At 43.3% G+C, this 17210-nt stretch overlaps 2 protein-coding genes across 2 annotated transcripts; one reads left to right on the top strand and one right to left on the bottom strand.

The window, feature by feature from the left end:
• Positions 1 to 2105: 2105 nt before the first annotated feature.
• Positions 2106 to 4087, top strand: rag2 (recombination activating gene 2). Its single transcript, XM_085780602.1, has one exon. The coding sequence runs from the start codon at positions 2106 to 2108 to the stop codon at positions 3705 to 3707; it is 1602 nt and encodes a 533-aa protein (XP_085636728.1). The 3' UTR covers positions 3708 to 4087.
• Positions 4088 to 5134: 1047 nt separating this feature from the next.
• rag1 (recombination activating 1) lies at positions 5135 to 10758 on the bottom strand. The gene is made up of 3 exons (XM_085779615.1): positions 10402 to 10758; positions 9188 to 10311; positions 5135 to 8332 (listed from the first exon to the last, which is right to left on the bottom strand). The coding sequence occupies exons 1-3, from the start codon at positions 10734 to 10736 to the stop codon at positions 6588 to 6590; spliced, it is 3204 nt and encodes a 1067-aa protein (XP_085635741.1). The 5' UTR covers positions 10737 to 10758; the 3' UTR covers positions 5135 to 6587.
• Positions 10759 to 17210: the final 6452 nt, after the last annotated feature.

Here is a 17210-nt window from a genome sequence, read left to right as displayed (position 1 = left end):
TCATTTTAGTAACCGCAGATCATTCATTATGAGATTTTAAGGAATTTCTGATGTCCAATATCTTAATTAATGTCGGATGCATATCAATAAATCTTGAGTTTGACTGCGATTAAATGGCTGTTTGCATCTGCTCCAGTTCATATTCATCACATAGTTTTGCCACTTAAAGCTGCTGAATGACTTTATTCAGGGGTTTTTGTTTTGTTTTGTTTTCAGAAACGGGCATGGACACTTGTCATTCTGAATTGGAGTGACACACACCATAGCCTCCTGTGTCACTGTATCATCATCAGAGGTGTGTCTTGTTTTAGCAATAAAAAGAATGAATAGCAAATGTGTGTTTTCCTGCTAGTGGAGAGTGGATGAATTTCTTCAACATCATAGATTGTGTTAACCACCATGACTGCTGGAATGCAATGAACAAATAAGTTTTAATCATTTATTTATTATAATAACATTCATTATTCATTTTGTTTTGAGTGTATGACAATTTATTCATTTAATGTAAAAAAAATAATAATAATAATCTCCTGGATCTGATGTTTAAACTTGTTCATCACGGGCAGAGAGAGAGGAAAAAATGAACCATATGTTTCCAGGTTGTAATTTCTCACAATATTATGCAGGTTCAACAGTCAAGGCTGTGTTAATAGCCTGTTTAATGTTAACTTCAATGACATCGTGTGCAGGATACAGTGTGACTCTGTACGCACTCAAGCTGCACACCTGCCAGGGAGCAGCAGTCACAGACTGTTAACCTCAAGATCTGGAAGTGTTTGTTAGTCAACGAAGCTTCACAAACTGTCACCGTCTACTTTTGTCAAAGTTCGATTACATAAAGAGCCCTTTAGATTCATCTTAGCGATCTTAAGAATCACTGTTAAGTCAGCTCAAACACTGCACCTTGCCCCGGCCATAAGGTAAGCAAACTAAAGCTTATGGTTCTAATATAAGGGAAGGCTCTTTAAATCAATAATGTGCTCTTGTGTCTCTAAGTTCACTTGTAAAGTCTGTGTAACCATCCTGTTGACTGGAAAACAGTTAGTGTCTTTTTTATCACAAAGGTTATAACAATGTTGCTAAAGCTAATAAGGTGATACATGTCAGTTGAATGATGAAGACAGACTCAGAATAAGCTCTTCAACTATAAGTGAAGTCTGTGAGAAACTGTCATTCATCAAATGAAAAGTCAATCAGTAATTTTGTTTTGATTCATTTTTTTTTTTGAAAGGTACCAATACCTACTGTGCAACACATGCTGTGCCATTGTTCAATAATATCATAATGGTATTGACTCCGGTACAGGGGATAATGTTGCTCATCTTCCAGGAATATCAAGAGTTTTTATCTGTCTCATGCTGCTGTTTAAGATTCTGAAAGATAAAAGGTTTTCAATATTGGGCTTTATATATGGTTGAAATTAATAATAAAAAAAAGACCCATGGAGTGTTATACTGACAGAATTGCTTCTTTTCGACCTTTTTGAGGAACATTGGAGCAGCAATTGCATAAATATTTATAGTGACCAGTTGGATTGTCAATAATGTAGCTTCCCTTAAAAGATATGTTTCTTGTGTTCTCCATCCCTATATGATTCACCCATTTATCCAGTTTACATCCTACATGTTTCATTTCATTTTATTCTGTGATCATTTCTTACTGTATTTGATTTTTTTTTTTTTTTTGAAACTTTGAAAATTTGCGCTTGCTGCATATGTGTCCAATATGTGAGCTAAATCAACTATTCGACTCCATCTATACTAGTAGTGTTAAACGTAATAGTTTTGTCGTCTTTAATACCATCATTTATTATTTTTCAGGTTATTATTTATGTATCTATACTGTATAAATTGTTGTAGAGCTATGTAAGCCTATTCATTAATAGAAAAATTGTAGATTGGGTAGAGGCTGAATTAGTGTCTGACCCTATTTATTATTTCAGGGTCTATAACACTTATTATGATCACATGGATTATCGTCCTCAATATGTTGTGGTAAACAGGAAGTTTTAAGAATTTAAATCGCCAAAGTGAAAACATGCAACAGCTGACTGACACATTGTGTTTTTGTGTTTGTGTTTTGTTGCAGGCACCTGCAGCCAGAAAATGACCCTGCAACCAGTAACTCCAGTGAACTGTGCAGGCCTCCTGCAGCCCGGCTGCTCTCTGCTGCAGCTGGATGGGGAAGTTCTCTTGTTTGGCCAGAAAGGCTGGCCAAAGCGCTCCTGCCCAACAGGAGTATTTGGAGTTCGGTTTAAACAGGGTGAGATGAAGCTGAGGGCCATCAGCTTCTCCAACGATTCCAGCTACCTTCCTCCATTACGTTGTCCTGCTGTTTGCCGCCTTGACCCCTATGACGGGCTTCCAGAGAGTTACCTCATCCACGGTGGCCGTACCCCAAATAACGAGATCTCATCAAGCTTGTACTTGCTGACCATGGACAGCCGTGGCTGCAATCGAAAGCTGACCCTGTGCTGCAAAGAGAAGGAGCTGGTGGGAGAAGTGCCAGGGGCTCGATACGGCCACACACTGAGCATGGTTCAAAGCCGAGGAAAGACAGCTTGCGTGTTATTTGGGGGTAGGTCCTACATGCCTGTGGGAGAGCGGACCACGGAGAGCTGGAACAGCGTCGTCGACTGTCCTCCTCAGGTGTTCCTGTTTGACCTGGAGTTTGGTTGCTCCTCTGCCCACACTCTACCTGAGCTCAGCGATGGACAGTCTTTCCATCTGGCCCTCGCTAGACAAGATTGTGTCTACTTCATTGGAGGTCACTCACTTGCCTCAGACTCCCGCCCCCCACGACTCTTTCGCCTGCGTGTCGAGCTTCTGCAGGGCAGCCCTTTGCTTTCCTGTGAGACCCTGGACACTGGCATATCCATCTCTAGCGCCATACTCACCCGTTTGGGTCCCAGTCACAGATACATTATCTTAGGCGGATACAAAGCTGACTCTTTGAAGAGGATGGAGTGCAGCACTGTGATTTTAGATGAGAAAGGAATCCAATTTGAGACTTCAGAACAACCCAGTTGGACTCCGGACATCCTCCATAGTCGCACTTGGTTTGGGGGCAGCATCAAGGATGGAAACATCCTATTTGCTGTACCCACAGAGGGAAGGCCATCTCAACCAGATACGAATTATTTCTATCTGGTGAGCTTCCAGACAGAGGACGGGGGCAAAGAGGAAGAAGGAACAATGGGCTGCAGCCAGGAATCGACAGATTATGACAACTCTACTCCTCTCGAAGACTCTGAGGAGCTCTACTTTGGCCGTGAGCCTCATGAGCTGGAGGACAGCAGCGAGGGAGAAGGAGACACTTACAATGAAGAGGATGAGGAGGATGAATCAAAAACAGGCTACTGGATCAAATGTTGCCTGGGCTGTCAAATAAATCCCAACACATGGGAGCCGTACTACACCACTGAGCTCCACCGGCCAGCCATGATCTTCTGCTCCAGAGGGGAGGGAGGCCACTGGGTCCACGCCCAGTGCATGGAGCTGTCTGAAACCCTGCTAGTCAAACTCTCTCAGGGCAGCAAAAAGTACTTCTGCCTGGACCATGGAGGCCTGCCCTACCAGGAGATGACTCCACCTCGACAGGTCATGCCACTGAAGCGCACCCCCATGAAGGTTAAGGAAAGAAGAACTCCTCCAACAATCAAGATGTCCCCTGCCAAAAAGAGCTTTTTCAGAAGACTTTTTGAGTGATTTTAATTCTCAATGCATAGTCACTGTTAGTTAAGAATACTGTGTTTTCTACTTTATTGTATATAAGCAAATAAATGATTGATGAATACACTGACTTGAAAAGATACAATTTGGAAATTGCAAAGTGATGTTTCATACCTGACAGCTGTCTATTTTCACTGGCATCATATAATGTTTTGATAAAAATGTCTTAGTCTTATGTCTTAGTCTATTCCCAATATTTGAAGTTGTGTATTTGTATCAGCTGTATAGCAATCTATTGTTTGTATAGTACTGCATTAACTACCACAGGTTTTACTTCCCAACCCTTTTTTATGTTTCTTTTTACAATCACATTGACAATAAATGAATGGAAAATGTACCAACTAAATAACATTTGTGATGACAATAAAAAGCCTCAAATCTTCTCTCTTCATGCCATTTCATTTCTTATGTGTTTTCATATTACACAAAAGCAGTTTGACAGGGTTTCTGGTTTGTATCTGGTTTGTATCAGCAACTGTTTTATAAGTCAATGGCCAAAGTGCCCATTGGCGAATACAGTGGAGCACTGTGACTCACACTTACCACGGCAGTCATAATAATGTTGTTAAATCTAATAAAATGGCAGTACATTATGATACATGTCAGCTGAATGATGGCATAATTGCCAGTCCAACCAGACTCAGAATAAAACCAAAAACAACTTTAGAACAATTGTAACAGAAATTATGCCCACTTGTTAAATGAAAATTCATCTTCCTTTCAAACTCACCAATGCACATGCTGTGCTATTGTGCGATAATATCATAATGGTATTGACACTGGTGCAGTAGATAATGTAACTCATTTTCCAGGAAAGTCAAGCTGAGCACTGTCAATGTTTGTAAACATTCAACAAACTGAAAATATGAGTGGTTGAATTAACACTTCCTAAAACTGGTTTCCAGAGATAAATGCATCTAAATTGTTTTTACAATTAAATGAATTATAATTGATAAACAACATAGACCTTTGGGCATTATAATGAAAATAATTAATTAATATCCAAGTTGAAGTGAAGAATGCTGTCTTTTTAACTTGCTTTCACAGTCTGTGTGTGTGTGTGTGTGTGTGTGTGTGTGTGTGTGTGTGTGTGTGTGTGTGTGTGTGTGTGTGTGTGTGTGTGAGAGAGAGAGAGAGAGAGAGAGAGAGAGAGACAGACAGACAGACAGACACACACACACACACACAGAGAGAGAGAGAGAGACACACACACACACACACACACACACACAGAGACAGAATATTTCTGGGTTGTGTGATGTTTGCAGATTGAGTTCACTAGCTGTTTTACAGTTCATTGCTAATTTTTATTCAAGAAGTGCAGTGAACAAATCTACTACTACTTTTTTTTATTGTTAAATTGAATAAATTGTTTAATAAAAACACACCAGAGGATTAAGCCGGATTCTGTATGTATTTATTATTTGGAAAAGGAGTAAAATAAAGTAGTAAAAAAAAACATTGTGTTTCAGTGAAAATACAGCAGAAATACGTGACAATTAACATGAAAAAACAAACACATAGTAGTTGAGCTTCAGTATACCACTGTACCAGTATACAAAGTGTATCATCACTGAGCATCTTCTGCAACCCCAGTAAACAGTATCTGATATTTAGTGTGGTGTTGGTTATATATGGTAAAACGTGAACACGTAGAATATTATGAATCATCCATCATCCATTACTTTGGAAATGCAATTCATTACAGCGAAAAAAACAAATATGAAGCAAGTTGCGACGAAATGCACTCAAAACACGATGTTATTGTACAAATGTGACAACTATCCGATGAAATGTGAATATCGCAGAGCTGTCATATGGTTAAACCTATGACAGTGAAATCAAATCAAACATTCAATCAAATAGGAAAACAAAATTGCCTGTCACAATTCAAAATGGTGAGGGCAGAAAAAGACAATATAATCAATCAATCAAACAAATAAAGTTGCCAACAAATCAGTTTAAATCAGGTCTCTCAAGCTACAGCCCATCTCTCTCCCCTGTCAGCTGTGGCAATGAAGAAATATCCAGAGAAAAAGACCCAGGTTATATACAGTACTTAAAGAAAAATCCCTGCCTGCTAGAGAGTCCATGGGGTATTAGGCTCCGTAATGGACCATACTGTATTTTTATGATATCAACAAAAAGGTCAGTATATGCTTTATTTTATGTGAAGAATTCAAATAACTATCATCTATCCTCCACTGTGCAAAAACTAAAAGAGATAAAAATTGGTTCAAAGTGACCTGGCATCTATTCTGCCCCTCAGGGATCCCACGATAAAGCACTAAAGTAATCTTTTTCAGAGGGCACTCATGAAACAAAGAACATTTGGGTCCCAGTGATTGCATTTTGCTCCAGCTCAAATGATATATTAATACAGTGGCCACAAATGTGGTCTTTTTAACACAATTTTCCCCCATGACTTACAGCGCTTTCATCTGTTCCATAAATATCCTCTCTATATAAATTCATAAATGTGTCATATCCTTGCGATACAATAAACTGAACCATATTTCACCGACGGCGAAGATAAAGGAAAGAACTTTTCTGCTCAGAGCGAGCAAAAAGAAAGCTGTGTGTTGGTTCTATATCCCACTGCTGTCCAATCTTTGCTAACAAAGCAAGGCAACACAGATTTACAGTTTATGTAGTATACAACCTTCAGCAACAAGGCAGTTCAGATGAAAACAAGACACATTAAAAAACATGGTGGGAGAATCACATAGTTTTCCAATTATGTTCAGTAAATTACTTAATTCACGTGCAAGACAGTGTAATGAAAAAGTCAAATTTGCAAAGATACATTTATCACAACTAAATGTTAAAAACTTCAAGTTCACATCAAAAGGAAAATCAAAAATCATTCACTTCCAGAGACAAGTCCTCATCATCCGGGGTCTCTATCGGGTCAATTGTAGCTTGCAGAGCTTTGGCAGAGTCCTTGTGAGCCTCCATAAACTTCTGCAGGTACTTGGAGGTGTAGAGCCAGTGGTGTTTCAGCACGTCCTCAAGCTCAAAGGCCTTCGACTGACGTGCATTCATCTTCCGGAAACGCCTGAACAGTTTGTTTGCTGACTCGTTCCCCTCACTGGCCCAGGCGCCTATGGATCCATCTCTCTCTATGATTTCAGGCACATGGGCCAGAGTCTTGTGTAGGTAATTGGTTATCTTTCCGTTGTACCTGTATTTGAAGGTAGAGGACAGGAGGTCGGCAAAGTGCTGGGAGTTAAAGCTGTAGCGGCACAGCTGGTCGGGGCATTCCTTGGCTGGGCAGGTGGCGCGCCACACAGGCCTCATCTGGAGATAGAGCCTCATGAGCTCCCTCAGGGCCTCTCTCCTCTCCTCTGAGGGCACCAGTTCACACACAACCTCCACAGCCTCTAGGGTCATTAGCCTGCGGGCGTAGTTACCATTCATCCTCATTATCGGTTTAAGCTTCATCTTCTTCCTCAGCTGTTTATCCAGGGCTGCCCTCCAGCTGCGCCTCTCCTCCCGGCTGGGGTTGACCTTCTCATACACCTCCCCGATCTCGTCCTGGAAGATTTTGTAGAACTCAGTGGCATTGCCGATGTCACAGTGTAATGCATCAAGCATGGGGTGAGTCTCCATGAAGGGCTTTGCCGAGACCCCTTTGACTCTGTCTCGCAGTTCGTCCGCTGACTCTGAGAAGGGGTTTGTTCTCCATATTTCATACCGTTCTAGGTTCTCCACGTGACTGCGGGTGACGGAGTGCAGCACCATGTTTTTAGAGGCCTCGGCCCGACTGGAGTCACACAGGGTGCAGACGTACGTGGACCCCGAGGACTCCAGACCTTCCATTTCTCGCACCATCTTCTCATCGTATCCGGTACCTCTGAAGTGGAAGCGGAAGGAGCGAGAGAGGCCACCTATGGATAGGATGAGCCTGCTCTCTTTCATCGCTTTGCGCTCTGCAACCACAGGCCCCAGGAGAGCTGTGAGTGTCTCGTGGTCTGACTCATCCACAAACATCAAGCACAGGGGCTTACAGGACAGTTCTGAGTTTGGCCTTGTTTCGGTGAAGATAGTAACCTCCTCCCCCTCGTCTGTCAGGACGGAGACAGACATAACAGTGAAGGAGAAACGCACGGCTTTCTCAGGAACAGCTGGTCCTCCGCCGTGCTTCTCGCTGACATCGCCCATGCCATCACAGCATTCCTTGATCATGACAGTAAAGCCTGAGGTGCAAGCACTGTCTTCCATTCCTTTCTCTCTCAGTCCCTCCATGATGTCCTCCTCCAGATCCTTTAATGCTGACACCAGTGCCACATCATAGCGAAAGCGACGAGTGATGGTGTCAGCCGGGGAGTCATCCACTGAGGAAGCCCATCCAGAGAGACCATTAATAATGCCAACATTGCAAGATGGTGACACATTCTTGAGAGCTGGCTGCCATTCAAACTGGTGAAAACCGGGGAGAAGCTCTTTCTCTGCCGCTCGGAGGGAGTGCAGGGGCTGGAATATCTGGCGGCCACTGGTGGCTTTGACAGTCCGGTACATCTTGTGATACTGGCTGCAGCTCAGGAAAGTGTTCACCCGAATGGCCAAGCACACTGCGGGATGCAACCCAAAGCCTCTGCCTGCAGAGAGAGAGGAAAAATGAAGGGAGACAGACTTTTAGAAAAAGACAGAATAAGGCAAAAAATAAATAAATAAAAACAGATATACAAAAGAAAAGTGAGAGGATAGCACTGAGACATGAGGAGGATTATTTTACACCAAACTGTGGAAGCCCATTTAAAAAGACCAACAGTGTCTCAGATTTCCTCATTTGATATCCTGTATTTGGAGTCATTTATACCATGACACAGAGAGAATCAAGAATTTAACACCCAGATGTGAATGTATCATTGTCAAAAGCCCACAAGCCCGTGATTACAAAATCCAATATTTCCTAATTTCCAAATGTTATAAGGGGACAGAGGGCTGAATCAGTGGAGCTGGCAAAAGTGATGAATTGGCTGCAGATGAAAACAGACACCAGCTGGCTTCTATTCCCCAGAGAGGACGATGGTGCTGTCTGTGTAATTTGCAGATACAAGAGCTGCTGATGTTGTTTTGATTCTAACAGCCCCTTCACAAGAGTTGTTATTGTGCATTAAAGAGAGTGTGAGAATGAAAGACTGACAGACAAGCAAGACAGAGAACGAGAGTGGGAGAGAAATGGGGAGGGGTTGGGCGTGTACCAGCAGTGGTTCAATAGACACAGATGGACAATAAGGAAATGCTTTTCAATCAAAATCAATGAAAAAAACTTTCTCCTTTCGTATTTCAATAGTGAACTTTCCATCTCATTGTTATTTATGTGATGACTGTATTCCTCAGAGCTAGGAGGAAATATTAATGAATAAACACTATCATAATTTTCATTTGTTTGTGTCCCTCTTTCTTTGGAGTCATGCTGATTGAACCAAAGGTTTATAATAGCCTATTACCTTGCATCATGGCCTCGAGCTCATCTGCTTGCCGGTGTTCATTCCCGGATCTCAGTGCGAGCAGGAACAGTGTCAGACACACAGACTTCAGGTCACCACCTTCCTCTTTGTCTGCAAACACTCTCACCTGGCTCTTCAGATCCCTCAACCGGTGCTTCTGGGCACGACGGGTTAGTGACAGCAGGTGCTGACGGGGTCTCCCCCCTTTATTGGCTAGCAGGTAGTTATCAAGCTCTGATGACTGCTTTTTTACATTGTGCTCGTGGTCCCGACAGTGAGCTTTAAATGAGTCCAACCTCACCTGCTCGCCACAGCTGCCTCTGGGGCAAAGCAGAGGTAGGGAATGCAGAGCTGATAAAAAGGCTTTGGCAGGCACGGTGAGATCATCAGGGCCACAGGACAAGTTGCAGGCCGGGCAGTGAGGTCCCAGAACATGGTTGTACTTTATAATGCAGCTGCGGCAGAAGAGGTGCCCACAGGGGGACTGAACTGGATCAAAGAGCAGGTGGTCACACACCAGGCAGGTAAAAGAAAAGAGGAAGTCCACGGGGAGCTTATCAGAGATCAGCTTAGTACTCAGGTGGTCTTTATGGCAGCGGGTGATGTTCCTTACCCACTGTTCTCTCTGGAGACTGGTTTTCCTCCAGCCCCTGAGCACTGGACCGTGATGGCGGTCTCCAAATGATCTCAGGACTTTCCTCTCGCCTACAACAATGCTGTCAGTGTGTTCCCACCTCGTCCTTTTTGCCAGGCTCTGGGCTCTGGGAATGCTCTTCCTCCTCTTCCTCCCGGTACGCTCGAATGAGCACTTCTTCGGAGAGCAAAGGTTGCAGGGGGAAGAGTGGGGTTTCCACTCTGGGACTCTTATTCTGGAGAAGCTGCAAACACCGCCTCCTCGTATGGCAGCCATCCAGCAGCGATGGCAGAAAGAGAGAGGATGGACAGCTTCTGTGTCCTCTGTCACGTCCACTTTGAAGACTTTGAGGATGACCTCTGGCCAGGCTGTAAACTTGCAGCCCATTTTAGGCAGCGCAGCTTTACTCGCCTCATCCAGATCCCCGTGAACTTCATGCACGGGTCCTTTGACTTTCCTCAGAACCCATCCACAGAGACGGCAGAGACACCTTAATTAAAAAAAAGTGTTGTCAAAGTCTTCAAGAAAAAAAAAATATAGGAAATATAGTGAAAATTACAATATAGTGACATCTGATTACCTGAGGTGGTTCATGTGGGTGTCCATTTCCTCTAACTTCTTATCTACCCTCCGGCCCGGGCCTTCCACATTCTCCTTGCTTTTTCCCCCAAGGCACAATTTCATGACACTCCCTGGACTCACACTATTATCTAATTCTATTTCAGGAGCTGCAGGAGGTGAGATCCCTAACAAGACTCCTTTCTCAGCCGGTGTCTCACTGGGGAGAGGAGCCTTCTCCATGGACCTCACCCTGAATAGCTTAAACTTCCACTGAGAGTACTTCGAGTGGGGATGATGGAGCTCGGCCGGCACAGCGGATCTGGGGCCATTCGTCTCCACTCTCTCCTCCTCCATGATGTGCGTTCGATCTTAGACCCTGGAGAGGAGAGGGAGCTTTAGCTTGATACATTACAAAACTATGAAAATAATTTTCTGCTGCTCAAGAGAAGCACATTAATGGATAAAGAGAAGAGATTTTGAAGGGTTAGATCCTTAGATATCCCCAGTGTCTTCTCAGCGTTGAGCCTATGACACAGTCTAACAGCTTTACTTGATTCCTATTGAATTTACAGCCTGAAATCCCACTGAAGAGAAAGTAGTGAGCCCTGACCTACAGTGCCGTATTATACCATAAGTGGCATTTAGATCTTGTGTAAAATGCATGAGACAAGCATTGGGGGATCGATACAGCACCAAAATCTTCGTTTCTCTCATCTTCAACCCCCTCGCTCAGGGAGCCATTGTGACTTTTTTTCCTTTGACACAGCGAGTTTGCTAAATGGGCAACCTTATCCGTAGCAAGGCTGTCAATCATTTATATTAGTCGTTTTCTTGGCTTGAGAGAATATTGAAACCCCAGGAGTCTCCAACTGGCATTTTAAATGCGGAGAGAGAGAAAATCAGAGACACTGGAAACTTATTTCATAAATACAAAGATATTGACCCAACAGGAGAGAAAACAAAACAAGAGGCATCATATTGAATTGAGATCATAAAGAATTATTCCAAACACAACGTGGTTCAATTTCAGAGCTGTATTTCAACAGGAAAGTGCTCTTATGATACAGCACAGGTAGGATCAATGATACTGCAGCACTGACAGACCTTATTTCATCCCACACACACACACCCATACTGTCTAGCTTCCATTACCAGTTCAGACAATAAAGCAGTCAAACAGTCTTAGAAACAATTTCATAGTTGAGTCTTACCATCGCACACCTGTAGTGCACACACTGTAGCATCTTCCATCTATCCATCTTTCAGTGTTCTCACTATGCTCTCTCCCTGGGAGGCTTGAATCTGGAAGTCTCCTTCATTTCCTTGCTCTCTGTGCACTTCACATGCTGAACTCTCCTTTGAGACAAACAGCTGAGCCTATGTGCATGTGTGTCAGCTGGGCTCTTACCTTGTTTTTCAGTCTCAGCTGGCGTCAGCTCTCCTGGGGGTCCTCTCCGCATGGGCGCACAAGGGAAGCCCTGGAGCTGAGCCCTGCACACGACATCGACTGTATTTGAGTGTCTTACAGTTTGCAGCATCCATACAATGGGATTGCTCCTGTCTGTGTCCTTGTGACTTGTATTTATACCCCCTCCTTTAATGGGATCCCAACAGTCAGACCCAGCCACCTGATGGAGGCAGCTGATTTAGAAGAAGAAAAAAAACAAGGTCAACCCAAAAACACGGTTGCAAACATGCACATGTACAGAATCCAACAGCCATGCCCTAAAACAAACAACTTTCTACCACACCACACTGATCCCCAGCTGGAAGCACTTCTATGTCACCTTTATCTCCCCTGTCTGTTATCCATCTGCAGCTTCACCTCATCCAGGTGGCCTCACTCTGACAGAGAGACAGATGCTTTAGACTCATGAAAGGGCTACTAGTGCAGAGCTCACACAACAAGGCACAAAATAACCGCTCCATCTTGTCCCACAGGCAAACGAAAAGCGTGTGAAATACTGTATTGTATTAAAAATACTTTATTTAGGCACAGAGAAATGAATTTGATAAACACATGGATGATGACAGGAACTCACAGAAATAAACTGACAGACTATGTCAGCACATTAGCAGCTTGTTAAAGGTGATGATACTTTATTTATCTGCTTCTATGTTTGACTGTCAAACGTGTTGAGGTGTTCTCTAATGAGGGCGCATTTAAAGGGTGGTGTAAAACAAATCGCCTGTTACTTTACTGTATGTGTATATTAGTCATTTTCTTCTCTTACAATAGCGAGATCTATGACATTGTGGTGATGTCTTACTGTAAACAGACATGACGTCAAAGCGTCTGTGCATGAATGTCAGAGAAGGCAACTGGGGGATATTTGAAGTGTGAGAATGAAAGAGGAAAAATAGGGAACAACTGTAATTGCAGTTTTGATAATGGCCAGTATTGTTATTATTGTCATTCTAATCTCTCTCTGTATTATTGAGACTTCTCCTCATGCCACTTCTCATCATCTTTCAGTGTGTGTGAAGGATGCTGCAGCAATTCAGGTGTTGACTGCTATGAATCAAAAATGACAAAGGCGGCAACACAAGCGAGTTGTATCAGGTTGAATACCAATTAGCAGTGTGTGTTAGCTGTTGGAGTGTGAACGTTTATCAGACACTTACTATTCCGACAAGTGAGTTTCCAAATGACATGAGCTCACGTACAGAGGCCACATAACCACAGCCTGAATAGTAGGGCGAAACAAACCAGAAAATACACATTCAATGTGTCATTTTTTTTTTATAACCGCATTGAATGTAGCTTACATTATGTGTTGTATTGCTGTCATGTTGTTTTGAATCTGGTCTTTCTATCTTGTCAGCAGTAACAGGACATGTTCTAATTAATTTCTCCCAATGCTGTCTCTCTGTCAACATTCAGAATGAGTTTTAATTAGACAGTTTCATCTGATATAATGTCTCAGTAGGTACGTGGAGTATTTGCCCAAGATCATTCTTGTTTGTAATCATCCAGGGGATTAATCTGGTGTATTCGCCACAGGAGCCTGTTGCTGTTGCGCTGGAATTGCCAGCCAACTCATTAGATACACAGTCAGTGGGCACCAAACAACAGTTGGGTCTCTCCCACTCTTGTCATCTTAACAGGGGAGCAGGATGAATACTGGCAGGCTTTTGCAGCTTCAATTTGGTGCATATGGTCAAGTGTGACCTTAAAAAGCAATGGCAGTATTTTTTTTCCTTCTTAGTGACAAGCGTACTTACAAGAAAATGCTGCAGAGCAAAAATACACAGAAAAGTAAAAGCAAAAAAAAAAAGTGTTGCTTACAAGCTATTCAAATCCATCAGACACAGCTGGGAGATTTGAAGTACACAGTGCTTGATGTATTACGTATCCAAGAACAAGCAAATGATGGATTGTAGCAAGATGTTCCCAGCCTATTTATAGTTGATATTTAGATTTATGACAGCCAGGTAGCCACATGTTTCCAAGGTAAACGGCACACCTAGCACCATAGCAGAAACGGAGCTGCAGATGTCTACCTGACAAACAAGCAGTGACCCCCTGAGACCCTCATCTCTCTGCGCCTTCTAATTGACTTGTTATTGATCAACTCAAAGACAGTCTGATTTATGGGGAAGAGGACTTGTGGAGACAGCCACCTGGCATGGAGCGGAGTGTTATGAATGTGAGGAGCAGACCCTGAGGGACTAGAGAGGCTGCAGTTTAGGGGGACATACAGGAGTTTGCAATGCACCGGCAAACTGACAACTTACAGGAGTTCTGTGTGTGTGTGTGTGTGTGTGTGTGTGTGTGTGTGTGTGTGTAGGGGGGGTTGTGTTTTTCCTTATATGACAAATTTAAACAACAGCAGTGAGCAATACACAAGTGTGCATGTGTGTTTGTGTGTATGTGAGCATGTAGCAGGTGTGTGCAGGCAGAGAGAAGGATGAGTGGGAATATAGCAGAGCTGCCTGGTACATGTGTTTTTTGTTTTTTGTTTTATTTTGTTTCTTGTTGTTGTTTTTGGGGGCAAGGGGGTCGGGGGGCGTGTTGAAAAGGAGGCTGGGAGGGGCCTGCTGGTGATACACAGGAGCAATATCAAATAAATATACTGTAGATTTGTCTTGCTGATCCATCCTTGAGAAACTGAAGAATCATTTCACTTTGTGGGTCCAGGTGTGTGTAAAACAAAGAGACAGACTTACAGAGCAAGGCAACAAGAGAGAGGGTGCGAGAGGTGCAAGAAGCAGATAGACAGAGAAGGGGGGATACAGTAGTGATCTTGAGTAAAGGAGTTGCACAGGATAACAGGCTTAGCTCAGAGTGGAGAACACAAAAGGGCTTAAGGCTGATTGCAGGCTGTGACAAGGAAAGGGGGGAAGAGATCAAGCCTTCCAGGCAGAACTATGTAAGCTAAGGGTCCAAAAAAAGGACCCTCTGACAGCTCAAGTCACATAGCAGCTTAAGGGAAAGTGTCAATAACAGAAATGGACAATGAATTAATTCAACAGCAGCATCACTATCTTCTTCACAAAGGAATAAAATGTCACCATCGCCGACATTTGAATGCTCTGACCAAAATTATGATATTTCTAAATGTCATAAAGAATGTAGGCGTCTTTATGATTGTATTCAGGGTAAAGAGTGTATTTCACTCTCATATTGCCACTGAGTGTTATGCAATATATTGAGTATTTGGTATGCAAATTTTAATTGCCTTTTCATAGCATGCTTAACAACTTCCTCTGCCTCGCCCAGACAATTCACAGTGAGTTGCCTCCCACTGCTGTCCACCTCTTCCATCCCTCATCCGGAGACATGATTTGGTAGATCAATACTCAAAGAGGTAGACTTGAATGCAGAGCTATTCGTCAAAGCTACCTGCCAGAAAGAACCCCTTACCCCACCACTCAAATCCCCCCTCATTCATCTCCCCCTGTCTCTCCCTCTCAAAGTCTTGTTTCTCTCGTCTCGCCCCCCCACTCCTCTCACCCTCACCTCGGCTTTTGTTAATAATCAATTATGTGATTATTCCAATGAGGTGATTAATTACTGTCTTTCCCTCCCTCTGTACCACAGGTTTGCATGCTTATAACCACACAGTGACAGCCAGGGGACAGCTGAGTTGAGTGATGCTGTCTTGAGGCCTCCCATGACCCCGTATGACTCGGCTGCATTTGTTGCCTGCTCATCCTGACTGATGGAGCTTTAACAGAGAGCAGAGACACACCACAACAACATCACAGCTTCTACAAATAACATTCCCCACAAGCTGCTGACAGCCTGACACCACAATATCTTCCATGTCCAGCTATCCAAATATTCATTTCATTGGATAGTCTAGTCTTGGGACCGCATTAATTCGTTCCAACTCTTGCATTATAACTTTCCCTGAGGCGCTGCAGAGTTATTTTGGTTTTGGACAGGTTCCATTCATCTCTTCTGTTCTGGTGAGTTAGACAATATGGAGAACAACATAAGCTACAGCAACTGTGAGTGTCCATTTTAAGAACCTCTTTCTGGAGAAGAAACAAATCCTATTGCCATAGCAAGATAGGCTACATAGAGGTCAATAACATGCAAAGATTGCACTATAAGTACTTGGTGCGATCGTGTAGGCGTGAGCAGCACAGCCTTATGAAAAGTGAGACCTGCGTCTGAGCAGACAATCCAGATGGGTGTTGATCCACCACTCACAGTAAACCAAATGAAATTAAACCCTAAGCCGGATTCAGGAGCGCTAGAGTAGAGTGGGGAATCAAGACCAGTGTCTTTAATCAAAATAACAATGCTCTTTAATTCTGTGTTAATTAAATGTAGATTTCCCTGATTGAGGAGCAGTCTCCTTCATACCAGGGGACCTCAGTCACGTAAACATCCACTCACTGGATTTGCCTTGTGTTTAACCACGTATTATTCCTCTTTCCTCAAACTGTCTGGTGCTGGTTTACACAGAAGGACTGTCAGCTGAGGGATGGTGGCTTGCAAACATCTCCTCAAGATTCCAAACGTTCAGCATCCTTGAAGGGAGGATTTCATGGCAAATTGTTAAACACCTTAACGAGTGGGTTACACCCGTACAGTTCTGAAATGAAACGAAAGTGACAGTAAATTCTTGGCGCTAAATTCCAGGTTATTTGTCTCTTGATTGGTCATTCTCCTTCTCAGCCTTCCTCTCTCCAGTCCCCCTCCATCAATGTAATGAGCAAATCATGGCCACTAGAGAGAGATGTAGAGAGAAAAATTGGTCCTATTATATGTCAAGGAGTGTGAAAAGAGCAGCGCTGTTGTCTGTCAACTCTAACCCCCAACTATCTCTGGTCTTAACTTCCCACCAAACACAAAGAGCTCTTTTCCCACACGTAGATCAGCTTATTATTTCCCTGTCTTTTAACTAAAAAGTCCATTATGGGAAATGCCAGGACAGCCGTGCCCTTTACTACACTAGCTCTGCCAGAGCTCAGACAAGAGAACAATGGACACGGTAACACACGCCGATTCAGGGCTGATTTAGAGTGACTGGTCTTCAACCCGACTTACAGAGTACAGTAATTATAGGAGGTGAAGGGAGGGGCCGTGAAGGATGCTGTGGATAGGTGGGGGTCTTGGGAGGGAGGTTGTTGTCATTTGGCAGCCAGTCCAGTTGGAGAGAGAAATGATTATTGTAGCCAGAGCCTGGATGGTAGAGCATTTATCAACTAGTCATTGCAATGATTCACACGATCCAGCGGGGAGCCATTATTTTACCACCCCGGTCTCTCACAGCAACCTGCTGGTGGTGAGTATGATGATAGCTGTGGGCTTTATGAGCACAGGAAAGGGCATATACAAAAGCTGTTTGATAACAATAGTCTGGGAAGTCC

Source organism: Trachurus japonicus, chromosome 6, assembly GCF_045865225.1.
Source record: "Trachurus japonicus isolate A0001 chromosome 6, Traja_1.0".
Classification (NCBI taxonomy): domain Eukaryota; kingdom Metazoa; phylum Chordata; class Actinopteri; order Carangiformes; family Carangidae; genus Trachurus; species Trachurus japonicus.
Note: the sequence above shows the minus strand (reverse complement) of the source record. Positions and strands in the feature narration are given on the sequence as shown.